At 35.8% G+C, this 13,227-nt stretch overlaps 1 protein-coding gene across 1 annotated transcript; it reads right to left on the bottom strand.

Moving 5' to 3' along the window:
* Nucleotides 1-763: 763 nt before the first annotated feature.
* On the bottom strand, nucleotides 764-9,637 carry SPIC (Spi-C transcription factor). Its single transcript, XM_016127086.2, has 6 exons — nucleotides 9,549-9,637; nucleotides 8,150-8,175; nucleotides 7,483-7,576; nucleotides 6,593-6,705; nucleotides 5,033-5,138; nucleotides 764-1,948 (listed from the first exon to the last, which is right to left on the bottom strand). The coding sequence occupies exons 2-6, from the start codon at nucleotides 8,150-8,152 to the stop codon at nucleotides 1,521-1,523; spliced, it is 744 nt and encodes a 247-aa protein (XP_015982572.1). The 5' UTR covers nucleotides 8,153-8,175; nucleotides 9,549-9,637; the 3' UTR covers nucleotides 764-1,520.
* Between the last annotated feature and the right edge of the window lie 3,590 nt (nucleotides 9,638-13,227).

Raw genomic sequence — 13,227 nt, 5'->3', positions numbered from 1 at the left:
GAGGGATCCACTCTCAAGACCTAATCACCTCCCAAAAACCTCGCCTTCAAATATGATCACAAATATGGTAGGTTTTTCAACATATAAATATGGAGGACAAAGGGGAGGAACACTCAGTCCATAACAGAAGTCCAGACTACATGTAGAGACAGCCATTATCAAGTTAACCTCCATTTAGTCACTCTGGGTCTACGATTTTTAAAAATATTTTTATTAGTATTATTGGGGTAACACTGGTTAATAACATTATATAAATTTCAGGCATACGACATAATAAATCTGTATACTCAACTGTGTGTTCACCGCCCGAAATCTACTTTCTTTCTGTTACCATATATTTGTTCCCTTTACCCTCTTTGTCCTCCCCACCCACCTCCCCTCTGGTAACCAGCATTCTGTTGTTATCTATGAGTTTGTTCATTTACTTCGTTTTATACTTCACTTATGTTCTTTCTTAACTGTCCCTGGGGACGGAAGGACACCAGAAGGATACAAAAGAAGAGGAGAGTGGAAATGCTACCAATTGGATAGGGCAGGTTCCAGGGAGCTCTTGGCCTGGAGGAAAATGACCCAAGGTCTAGGAAGCTTTCCTGGTAATAGAGATGGTACAAGTATGAACCTACTGAACAGGAAGAAACAAAGGATTTCTTCTCAGGTTTCCTTATGGAATGTGGAGAATAAACCATAGCTTTCAAGCCAGACTGCCTAAGTCCTCGTTTCTCTCTGGGTTTGTTACTTGCTAGTTTCTTATCATTTGTCTGTCTTTTTTTTTTTTTTTTTTTTTTTCCCTTTCTTGAACTATTCCAGTTTGGTCTCAGCTAGGCAAGTTCAAGGAAAGGAGATCACGGTCCAAGGTTGGGCCAGATATAACAGGTGCAAGAGCACCTCCCTGTGGCTGAGTGGCAGGAGAACAAGAAAAGTTAGCTTTGGGGTACAACTTAGGGAAGAGAGAAGTGCAAGGAAATAATTTGTGGGAGGTATAAGCTTTGGAGTTCTATCATTCAGGTAGGTGGCGTTTTCCATAGATCGTTGTTTCTTTAGCACCACGGGGTCTGAAGTGCAGAGAAAATAATAGAATCAGGATTGCCACTGAAGGTTTTAAAACCATTAGATGTATTTTAGCATGAAACGAACACGATCATATGCAATCAATTTTTGTTTTGTTGCTAAAGCCATCAGATATGTTAGTGATTTTTCTTTTAGGTCTGGTATGACTTTCAGAAAAATGTTTAAATTAATATATGAATCGCTACTGGCATCGTTAATCAGAAAAAAAGTATTCCATAGACAATAGTAAGAATGAGGACATTTAGTCTATACTTTCAAATGGGACTTGATCATTTTAACATTGTTCACTAGCAGAATTTCTAAACAAGTTAGTACAGATTATGTTACTTAATAAAAGATAACAAGAATGAAGTTAATTGTTTTTTTTCCCCTTCGGCATTTGCTTTAAGAGAAAAATCCTGAAATGTGTAGGGATTTCTGATGCCAGGAAATCACAAAATGTAAGGGTATATTTAGCAATTAGGGTGACTCAGCTCATGGTAATTGGCATACATATAATTACAATTTGCATTCCAGTTACTTAGACTTAGATATCCTTGATCGGGTTGAACATACTGTGAGTAGAAGATCTCTTTTTCCAAGAAATAAGATGGAGAGAATCTTTGGAGAATGGCCTCACTGAATTGGTAAGTTAGTTTTCTCCGGATTTTGGTGATTTCCCCAGTTCTTCCATAATTTCTCAGTGCTCTGGCCATTTTCTGGTAAGTCATGGTTTTCCGGTTGCCTTTTCTTTTTCCCCAAAGTTGGGCAAGTTTTTCTTTATTTTTTGATACAAACTGAAAAATGCCTTTGGTTTTATCAACCCACTGAATACAAGATGCCATCTCGGGATTACACAGGGATTCATGAAGGTATTCGAACAGTCGAAGTTTCTTCCTACCTAAAATGGAGAAAAACAATGTCATAACTCCACCAGGGATATACACAAAGAATATCTTCAGGAAGGGTTTGTTGAGTGACTGCAGAGTGAAAAGCTGCTTTGGGACTGGCTTCTGCCTACCTACCCCCTTAGGCATGCATTTATGGCATCACTTTATGTGACTTGAGTTGAGAATCCTTTTGATCTACTAAAGTTTCAGCGTTTTTTTTTTTTTTTTTTTTGGTAGTGAAGTTGTCAAAAATTTTGTACCATCCTTCTTTACTAGAAAAGAAAGCCTGGAGCCTTTATTATCCAAGTCTCCCATTTGTCATGTGATCTTCCTTCACAGTTAAATCATAACTAGTAGTTTTATGTCATATGTTAAATATTCTACAGAACAAAACTAAACAAAATGGACTGCAAAGTGTAGCGGTTTGAAAGAGGAAGCCTCAGTGGAAGTCATTTCCAGAAAGCCAATCACTTGAAGGGCTTTACTTTAATGAGTTAAGTCAAATAAGGTAAGGAATATGAAATCATTTCGTAAAATGTAAAACAATGTTCAAATATAAGTGAAATTAACCAAAACAAGTAAAATGCAAAATTTGGGTCTGCATAATGTCTTGAAACATAAAGAATAGAAAAAACTGGAGTGGAAAATGCCAAAATATCTTCATGACAGTTTGACATTGGGTAGTTAGATTTCTCTGGCCTAACAGAATGAAGGTGAAATCCTATTTTTTGACTTTGAAGTGGCCTGTAAATGCCATGCTCCACCAGATCTGTCAGTAGCTAAAATATTCATGGCCAAATTCCATTTTCCCCTTGAGAAAGTAGAATAGTAGATTTCCAAACTGCATTAATAGCCTCTGGGGAGTAATATTCTTGCATCAGTCATCATTCATCCAAAAACCTCAAAGGTTTTTACAAAGATTATCTTTTGCATTATATTATCTTGAGTTTATGAATTGAGAAATGAAAGGGACTTACCAAAAAACACATCATGAATTAAAGTCACAAGCTTAAAAAACTCTCTGCCTCTCACCCCATGGTCGAATCAATTATAACGTATCTTCATCTTTTAAACTTTGTTTTCAGATTTTTTTTAAATGTTTACATTTTTATTTTTTAAAATAAAAGTATTATATGCTCATGGTAAGAGATTAAAGTGGAAGAACAAAGTGAAAGTAAAAGTTCTAGTCTATCCTACATATTTCCAGAAAGCGTTTTCTTATTTTTTTGCATATACGAACATGCATATCCTTTAAAAATTACAAATGGCATCATACTATTTTACATTTTTTAAAGTAAATAATGTATATTAAATCATAGAACAAGTTAAAGATTAGCTATAAATAGATGAAATACCAAACTGTTGACAATGATTGCTTCTGGGGTATAGCATGGGAGGAGAGAAGGAACACTTTCGCTTATTCTTTACATACTTCTAAATCATTTAATTTTTTTTGAAGTGAACATTATGACTTTTGAACTATGGAATTAAAATGATTAAAATAAAAAAGCAAATGTATTTAGAGTTCTTTCTGTATCAATATGTAAGGTATACCTTCAAGCCTTTTAATAACTATACATGCTCTACTTTACGCATGTACTTTTTCTCTCAATAATGAGTGCCCAAATTATTTCATTCTGTTTCCAATGTATCCCTGTTTCAGAATGAAGATGAAGCTCTACAAACAGAAAATGGTGAATGACATGTCCCCTAATGGCAAAGCTCCACACAGACAACGTCAATAAAAAGATACAGAATTCACACCCTGGAGTGAATGAGTTATAAAGTAATTAATAATAATAATAATAATAATAATAAGAAGAAGAAGAAGAAGAAGAAGAAGAAGAAGAAGAAGCAGCAGCAGCAGCAGCAGCAGCGACAAATAAATAGCTGGACAGAATTAGAAGTGTTATTCTCCCTTTATTAAATTACTTCCATAGTTTAATATTTAATACCAATATTCCATGACATAGTTTTTTATACAGTATTCCTCGCTGAATTAGAATATTTATGTAGTTTTAGAATTTCATAATTCTAAAATATAGTATCCTATTTTTTAGGAACAAAACTAGTTTTCACAAAAAATATTCACTTAAGATAACTTTAAGTCACTATGGTCAAGTATCATTTTAAAAATTACATTATAAAATTAAAATGTATCATATATCTCTACACCTTATTCACTAACAAATATAATAGGTGAGCTCCCCCCTTTTTTTTTACTCTCACAACATTGCAAGAAACATCCTTAAACAGATACACACACACACACACATATATATATTTCTGGAATTTTGAAATATTATCTACAGTGCCAGGCTATAATGTTTTACATGGGTTTTCTCATTTGATTTTTACAGCAATATTACAATGTCTCAACAAATATTATTATTCCTTTTTTGAATAAGAAACTACGGTACAGAATAGTAAGTGATTTTCCCAGGCTCACACAATTAACCTAGAGCTCACACTCAACCACTGAATTATACGTAGTCCCTAAGAGTCAAAAGATATAATTTTTGATAGGTATTGCCAAACTGCCTTACAAAACTGTTAACAATTTACACTTCCTCCAATAGTGCATGTCAATGTGTACAGTTCACATCTTAGCCATCAGAGGCTACTATTCTACTTAACCCTTTTGCTCATCTGTTAGGTGAGATCATCATGTTAATCTATAAAAATCAGAATTTCAAATTTATGAAATACCCAATATCATGGAAATTTTTTGAAGAAACCTTAATAGAGATGATTTCTATTCCAAGGGCTTCACAATTGGAGTAAGTTTTCTAAAATGAATTATGAAGAAATTCCCATTTTAATACCTAAAATATATACATGTTATTTTTAAACACAAATTTATTTGAGCTAAGTGGACCCTATGCAGCTTCATAACATCTCCATGAGGCAATAGGAAGGCTCACCCAGGACGAATAGCTTTGAGGGGTTCAGTGTTTCTGAGTTAAGTTATTCTCAATCGCACTTAGAGAATATTTTGCAAATACAATTCCAAACTCAGATATGAAATCCCTTTAAAGCTGTTTTGAGGAAAACCTGGTTCTTTTACTGACACAAAGAGTGATGGATCCACATACCTTTTCCTCCCTTTTGCTGGAGAACAGTTTGTACCAGCTGGTTTTCAGGGATGTTCTGTAGAGATGGGTGAATATTTCCTTCAAAATAGAGGTCCGCAGCACTGTTCTATACAAATAATGCAGCAGAATGTTAACTGGGACTTTCCATGTGGCCCCCAATTGGTGGCTAAAGTCAAAAGCTGGGGGTAAAAAGAGTGCTAAACATTGTCCAAATACGAAAAAACACTACTGCAGGCAGATAGCTCCCAGGGCAGAACTCGCATATATGAAGAGGACCTTGGGTCATGGAGTAATCTTTGGCTTTGTGCAGAGCTCCATGTTCTCCCACCCACCCCCCTCCACCCCCCGCCCTACCCCCCATCATGAGAAAGAAGAGAAGAATGCTTTTCTCCTCCCCCGCTAACAATGTCCAACAAAAAAACAAGATCCAAAAGAATCATTAGTAGACATTGAGGTGCCAGCAAAAAGGGAAGATGGGCTTCCTTTCCTGCACTGGATGTCCAGCCAGGCAAGGAGATAAGAGGAGAATGACAGCGGCGAAGGGAGGGCAAGGACAAGAGAGGGGACAGAAGGAAGAAGCCTGAGCTCCTACCATTACATATGACAATCATATTTGAGTCTCCCGAGTTCATTACACATGGCAGAAAGGGCTGGACTTACGCCATCTGACCATACCCCACATAAAATGACTGCCTAGCAGGCAAGGAATCCCTAACCACAAGGGGCTGTGCAGTGTATGGAAGGATGTTGGGAGTTTAAGTGGAATAGGGTTGCCAGATTTAGCAAATAAAAAGATTGGGCATCCTGTATTTTACCTGGCAACCCTACTGGAAGCAGAAGAGCTTAAGCTGGAACCAAAAATCCCTCTTCAAAGAAATACCTTCTGAGAGGCCCTGACAGAACAATTCACAGGGTCAGAAAAAGGACTTTTTATATAGCATGGTTGCATGTAATGACTGAAGAAAAAGAAAAGTCACTTTATATTTATACCCCACCACATTAAGACTACTTTAATAAAATGGATACAGATATATTAAGAAAAACAATGTAAAAGAATACATAGAGAGATAGACGGTGGGGATATTTACTTTGCAGGAGACTAGTAAAATAGAAATAAATTGACCCAATATATATAGCTAGCTCTGAGCTTGGGAGGGAAAATAGAGTAGGTTAATACAAAATTGTAGGTAAAGCCAGTGCAGGGGACATTTGGGCCTTTGCCCTGTGGCCTTTAGGGAACTATCATAACTTTTCTACAATTTTGGGATGGGCTAAGGAGAAGCAGCGATGTGAGAACCCTAATAACACACCTCCTCTTTATAGAAGTCAATCAAACCAGTCTGCAGCTGAGTGAAGAGCAGCGATAAAGGGCAGTTTCTCTCTTGACAGCATCGCTAACCACCGACTGTCAAACTCACGCCACCGGTGGCCATGAGTAAGCATTTCTCAGTCGGTGCTGTCTTTAAGCTGGGTGTCATCTAGCATACACGAATTGGAAGGTCAGTGTGAACTGAAACTTTGCCTGAATCAGGGATGATATATCCTGGTACATGTACTCACTATTACTGTTCTCCAGTTATAGACAGGATCCTCTGCAGGCAGCACACCATAGCAGTTGGAATTTCCTCGGACATGAGAGCAGTGGTTGATGAAAGTCAGGTAGTTCTTATAATCTGATTTAAAAACAGACAAAGAAGTTAAAGTTAAAATTTCAAGTTCAAGTGTGTATTTACGTGTGTGCACGCTTGTATGTTTATATGGTCGAATATGCACTTGCTCCCTCCTGTGTTATTTTATCACTTTGCATTCCCTTCAGGTATTTATTGCATTTCGCTAGTATTACAAGATAATCTTACATATCCTATTTCTCTTACTAGGGCACATGATCTTTGCAGGTCAAGATCCCATGATTCCTTTTATCTTGGAACTGCCCAAAATACCCTGTGTAAACTGAATAGGCAAAATATCTACATCTCATCTAGACTATGTTTCTATTGTCTACAGACTAATGGGAATAGTTTTCTCTCAAGCAGAATATATCTTGGATGGGCAGAAGATATTTAAGATAAATTAGAATAATCGAAAGCCCTTTCTGAACAGTTAAAATTAAATTAGAATAATTGAAAGCCCTTTCTGAACAGTTAAAATTAAATTAGAATAATTGAAAGCCCTTTCTGAACAGTTAAAATTATCTATTAGGTACATAAATGTCAACAAGATACACTCAATAGCAAATAATTATGTCTCAGTATTCCTACATTCTCTGCATTTTTATTTGAGACTTTAGATTTATTTAGCCTAGGTAACCCCGGATGCATTTTTCCTTTGTTAGAATTAATCCTAGATGCAATGAGTAAATGCGGTCTTCTCGTTCTGGTCATTATTCTTACATGTGTATGTTACCAACAAGCCATTTGATATATCAGCAGAAGAAGGGACTGACATTATACCTGGGGAATACTGAAAATCTCCGGTTGAATGTTGCCTCAGTACCTCAAAAGCATCTTCAAATGCTTGACCCAGCTTGTCTTGTTCAACACAAGCCTGTTAGAATGACAGAGCTCTGGAATTATGAAATTACCAATTGAACTTAATTATATAAAAGAGGTTTTCTCAACCATGGCACTATTGACATTTTAGGTTGGCTAAGTGTCTATCGTTGAAAAATGTCTTGTGCATTGTAGGATGTTTAGTAGCATCCCTGGCCTCTACCCACTAGATGCCAGTAGCACTTCAACAGTTGCGACAATCAAATATGTCTCAGACATAGTCAAATATGTTCTTGGGTAAAAAATTGAACCTGGTTGAGATCTATTGCTCTATAATATAATATTTAGACGCAAGTATTCATTCTACTACAGTATTTAACATTCTAGTACAATCTTAGCAAGGAGTTGTGTAGTGGAAGACTGATTTGGAAAAAGAAATTAAGGAAATATCTTTAATCAAACAGAACCTAAATTGTTAATTTGAAATGAAATGCTATTAACCTCAAAAGTATGTCTCCAAGACTTAAAATTAAACTTTTACAAACCATTTCATACTCTTATTAATCTGATCCATATTTTATTTTCAAAATGGAGGACGAGTAAGGAAGATTTTTAAATGACAACTTACCATGTTTCATTAATAAATTGAATAGTCTGAAAAAGATTTAAAAACGAAATTAAATAATGTCTCTAATTTGCCTCAGAATTAAAAGATCTGACTCAAAATATTTTCTGAAAATATCTTACATAAACCAGAAGTGCCATCCGAATTCTCTTTGATGAGTACAAATTTTCTTTCTACAAAATTTTCTACTTTTTTTTTTGCTTTTCTACCATTACAAAACATCTTAAATGTTAAAATAGCTAAATAGAGTTAACTACCTAAACTACTTAGAAGATGGAAATAACTTAGGAATATATTTTCAAAAATTTTTAAGTACTTCAAAATTCTGGAAATCAAAATCTTTTTTACCTTAGCATATCTTTCCATTTATAGCAGTGACTTTTTTAACCTTTCTGATATTATACAGCCTCTGGAGAATCTGACATAAGACAAGCTTTTTCTCTCACAAAGTGCAAATTTACATCACAAATAAAAAAAAAACCATCTGTGGATTTTCTAAATCTTAGGTTAAGAATCCTGGTCTATAATTTTATGCTATCCACTTTCTTATCCTAGTAAGTAATCTAAATTTTGTTTTAAATAAACAATTATCACACAGACTCACATTAAGGTTTTTTTTAACTCTATGATCTATAAAACCACGCATAGAAAAACAAACAAATCCATATAACAAGAAAGCATGTGGTGGATCCAGCATTGCTTATCACTTCATTTGGCACGCCAAGCAACTGTTTATACAAGTTCTTAACATTTATCCTGCATCCACAATGACATTACTCTAATATTTAATATTGCATAATACAATGAGATGATATAATCTAATGTTCTTATATACATATACATAGTATATCAATATTTCATACATCTAAATTCTATGAAGCTCTCTGAAATCACTCTAACATGTCAGTTAAGAGAATATGAAGAAATACGAAAAAGCCATGAAAATCGTAACTATGTGAGGTGACAGATGCGTTAACTAATCTTATTGTGATAGTCATTTTGCAATCTATACCTATGTCAAATCATCACATTGTGAACCTTAAACTTACAATATTATGTCAATGATAATTCAATAGATGTATTTTTAAAAAGCGAGGTCAATGACTTTCAATTAAATTTGCCTCGATTCATAAGTGCCAAAGAGAATACATGAGCGTTGTACTTTGAATTAAAAACTTAAATGAAGCTACTCTCTTTGACTAAAATACTGCACAAAACTATCACAACTCTTAAAAGTAGCAAACTCAAAGGGAAGAAAGAAGTTTGAAAGCATATCGATCACTTCAGTTGCTTAATATTTCTTGTATCGAAATGCAGTCAATAAAAAATACTCATTGGGTCAAAGGAGAAAATCAAAACAGTTTTTACAAGGTATTTTGAAAAACATAGGCTGAACACTTACCAGGAAGACACTCCAACTCTTTACAAAGGCGTTTCATTAATATCAGAATTGTTAAGACAGAACTGTCAAGAACTCACTGGCAGAGTTGCATTAAATAGCTGTTTTTAAGGAAGTGCTACGAAGGGGATTTTTTTAAAAGATACAGTGCCTTCATAATTTCCATTTCATGATATGGCAAGTAGACACCAGAGGCTATTAATTTGAAGAGGCACAGAATATTTTGTATGCTATGGGCCAAAAGCATTAGAACAAACCCCATAAAACCCCCATCCAGCCTAAGTTGCAGCTCTGCTGGCCCATTAGGCTTCACCGGAAAACTCTGACCATTACGATGCTTGTCCATCCTCTTTTTAACTCCTTTTACTTCTCCCCTGGTTTTGGACGTTATATTCCCTTTCTTGCTTAGACTGTTAAAGGTTTCACTCTGGCCTCCCTAAATTGGTCCTTAAAGCCATAGGCCCTTGCCCTGGCATTCGAGGCTCGTCATTACAGTCTTAGCCTTATTTACCATCGTTCATTTAAGAGAAAGAAATGGAATGATGCTATGGTCTTCTTTCCACACTTAGATCCAGGAGAGGCTCCAAAACAATTAGGAGAGGCTTACGGGTGGTGATCAGTTAGTTGTACGTGCTCGAAGCTGCTGCATTTGCAGAACGAGTCCAGTTCTCTCACTTAGCGTGGAAGTTTGAGATAGTTTTTGGTGGCTCTGATGGAAACTACGGGGTGCTCCCTCCACCTATTGTGCTTCCTTCCCAGTCCATTCATCTGCCTGCCCATTTATCCATTCCATCTTACCTGTTCATCAGAGTCCAATCAAGCGTCCACGCGTACCAGGTGGAAATACTCTTCACCTTTGAAACTCACGTCTGCATCACCCTTAACTAACTGTAACCTACCATTTTAATAGATGTCACATTTAGCCGGGAGGGAAACCACTTAAGAATTTTTTGTAAACCTTGTGGGTGGGGAACAGATTTTCTGTTTTGCATTGTTGATATGAGGTCACTCACCTTTGATACGGGTCTATTGTTCTAGGCCAACTACTTTACAGACCGGATTTGTTATGCAAATGTAAACATACATTCCCCTCTTCTGAAATGTAGATGTTATAGTAACAAGTGTATAATTGCTAATGTTGATGAGTTTTTAATCTACACAGTCCCCAAATCCACACCCTTTTTGCAAATACTTTATTTCATTCATTTATTCAACAAATATGTATTACTGAGCTCTTTCCTCTGCTGGACAATGTCCTGTATCCAGACACAACAGCTCTAAACAAGTTTTAATGAGGAGAAATGATTAAAAAACAAACAAACAAACAAACTAGATAAGTATGAGATAATGATAAGTGCTGGGAAAACATAAGAGAAAGGTGGCGAGAGAGTTTGTGAATGGTCATGCAAATTCTCTGAAGTGGGGGCATTTGTGAACTGAAATCCAAGGATGAGAAAGTAAGCAAAAGAAAGGCAGAGAGGCAAAAATCCAGGGAAGCACCTTTTGGCAGAGAAAACAACCAGTAGGAAGAGCCTTAGATGGAAATGGGTTTGGTTTAATCAATGCACAGAAAGAAAGTCAAAAGGGCTGGAGTAAAATGAGGCTGGGGGCCAAGAGGCAAACTTGGCACCCTTATGGCATCAGATCAACCCACACAGTCAGCCAAAAGAATAAGAAAATATATATGTATTTTCAAAAGAATCTGAAAATCACCTGTGATAGCAGTTACCTGCTTAGCCCTATTCCACAGAGGAGGAAATCTAAACTGAGGCTCAAGGGACATTGATTGCATGGTTCTTCGTAAGGCCAGTTACTAGTGTGAAATGGGCTGGCTGGGTCCAGATTTGGACCCAACTGACTTCATACTCTCAACTGCTGCGTTGGAGCCCTATGTCTGCAGGTTCAGTTCCATTAGACCAGGGTTCTCAGTCTCGACGGCAATCTCCATAGCATCCAGCAGATTCTGATAGTAGTACAAGATTGGTACATACTTGAAATCAACAGAAAAACAAGTAAACTTTTTAAAGCCACATTTTCCCAACTGAAGTGGTGTTGTCAGAGTTTTATTTTGCAAGATGTTGATAAATGGATCCTGAGAAAGAATTGAGCAGAAATCAGTTTTGCTGCTAGAACTTCTTTAGTGAAGTTGATGAGTATGTTGATTTTTTTTTTTTGACATAGCCCTATATTACAGATAAGAAAGTAGAAATGAAGTTTGGGGTCATTCATAGGGCTAAGGGGTGAAAATGTTTCAGCAACTTTAAAAATGACTCATTGTTCTTTTAGCATTTAGAGGTCAAGGCTTCCATCCCCCTGAGAATCTAATAAAAGCTATAAGTTTTTTCCCCAAGAAAATGCCACAGTATGTATTCTCAGACAACTCTTCCCAGTCAAGCCAAAGGACCACACTTGAAGAGCTCTTGCTGTAGTATATTTTCAAAGCCTTTTTATTTAAGATCTTGAGAACTGCCTCTTGAGATATTTGTACCCAATACACACACCCATACAGAGCATCTTTCTGGGGTTGGACACCAGTATTTTCCTCAACTCCAGAAGTGAGTTGAGTAACAAGGGCCCTAAAGAAAGGATCTCTGATTGACAGATTCTCTTTTGCAGAAGTTCATTGTCCTCGGTGGCAATGGAGATTATTTTAGAAAATCTTAAGCAACAGATGTGCAGGTGTCTAAATCATAGGGTGCCAAGTTTCAGGTGGAAGATTGCATTTTCCAAGAGTAGAGAACCTCAGAACCTAGGAAAAAGGAGACTAAATTCAAGCTCTTGTTACTTTGCAATTTTTATTTAAATAACTCAATTCTTTAGGGAGTTATGGAACTGGGTCTTAATTTTAGTGAGACTTCTGAAAACCTAATAAGCAAATAATATTGCTAGACTGGGAAGAAGGCTAAAAAATTTCTCATGTCAGAGTAGGAAAAATCATAGAACCATAGATTATAAGACAAATAGCTAACCCTCACCCTCATTTTGATAATTACTTGTACTAGATTATTCTTTAAAATTTGAGACTTGTTTTGTGGCCCAACATAGGGCCGCTCTTTATGGATGTTCCATTTGTACTTGAAAGAAGGTATATTTTGCAGTTATTGTATGTAATGCCTAATAAAAGATCTAGTTAGATCTAATTGGTTGATAATGTTGTTCATATCTTTCATCTTCTTATTGATTTTTTGTTTGCCTGTTCTATCAGTTATGAAGATTATAGCAGATTGCAGAGATTACAAAGAGTAATCTCCAATTATAATTGTGAATTTGCCTATTTCTCCCTTTAGTTCTGTCAATTTTTCCTTTAAATATCTTAAAGCTCTACTATTGGTTTTATACTCATTTAGAATTATGTGCTCTTGATGAATTGAGCCTTTATCTTTATAAAATTTCTGTCTTTCTTTCTGATAATCCTTTCTGGTAATCCTTCAGGTCTTCTGTGATATTAACTTCACCAGGATTCTTATCCTTTTTTCATTTTCAACATGTTTACAGTGTGTCTTTTTATTTAAAGTATATCTCTTTAAGCAGCATATAACTGGGTATTGCTTTTTTCTAAATCCAGTTTGATGATCTCTGCCTTTTTAGTGTTTAGTCTAATTTAGTAATTATCGATATGATTAGTTTTAAGGCTACCATTTTGCAATCGGCTTTCTATTTATCTATCTATTTATTTATTTTA

This window comes from Rousettus aegyptiacus, unplaced genomic scaffold, assembly GCF_014176215.1.
Source record: "Rousettus aegyptiacus isolate mRouAeg1 unplaced genomic scaffold, mRouAeg1.p scaffold_m13_p_2, whole genome shotgun sequence".
NCBI lineage: Eukaryota > Metazoa > Chordata > Mammalia > Chiroptera > Pteropodidae > Rousettus > Rousettus aegyptiacus.
Note: the sequence above shows the minus strand (reverse complement) of the source record. Positions and strands in the feature narration are given on the sequence as shown.

Coding starts and splice junctions, on each gene's coding strand:
- SPIC (XM_016127086.2), bottom strand. Junction 6,706..7,482: donor AGATTTTCAGTATTCCCCAG/GTATAATGTCAG, acceptor TTTTTAAATCAG/ATTATAAGAACTACCTGACT. Junction 1,949..5,032: donor CCAGCAAAAGGGAGGAAAAG/GTATGTGGATCC, acceptor TCTCCATTTTAG/GTAGGAAGAAACTTCGACTG.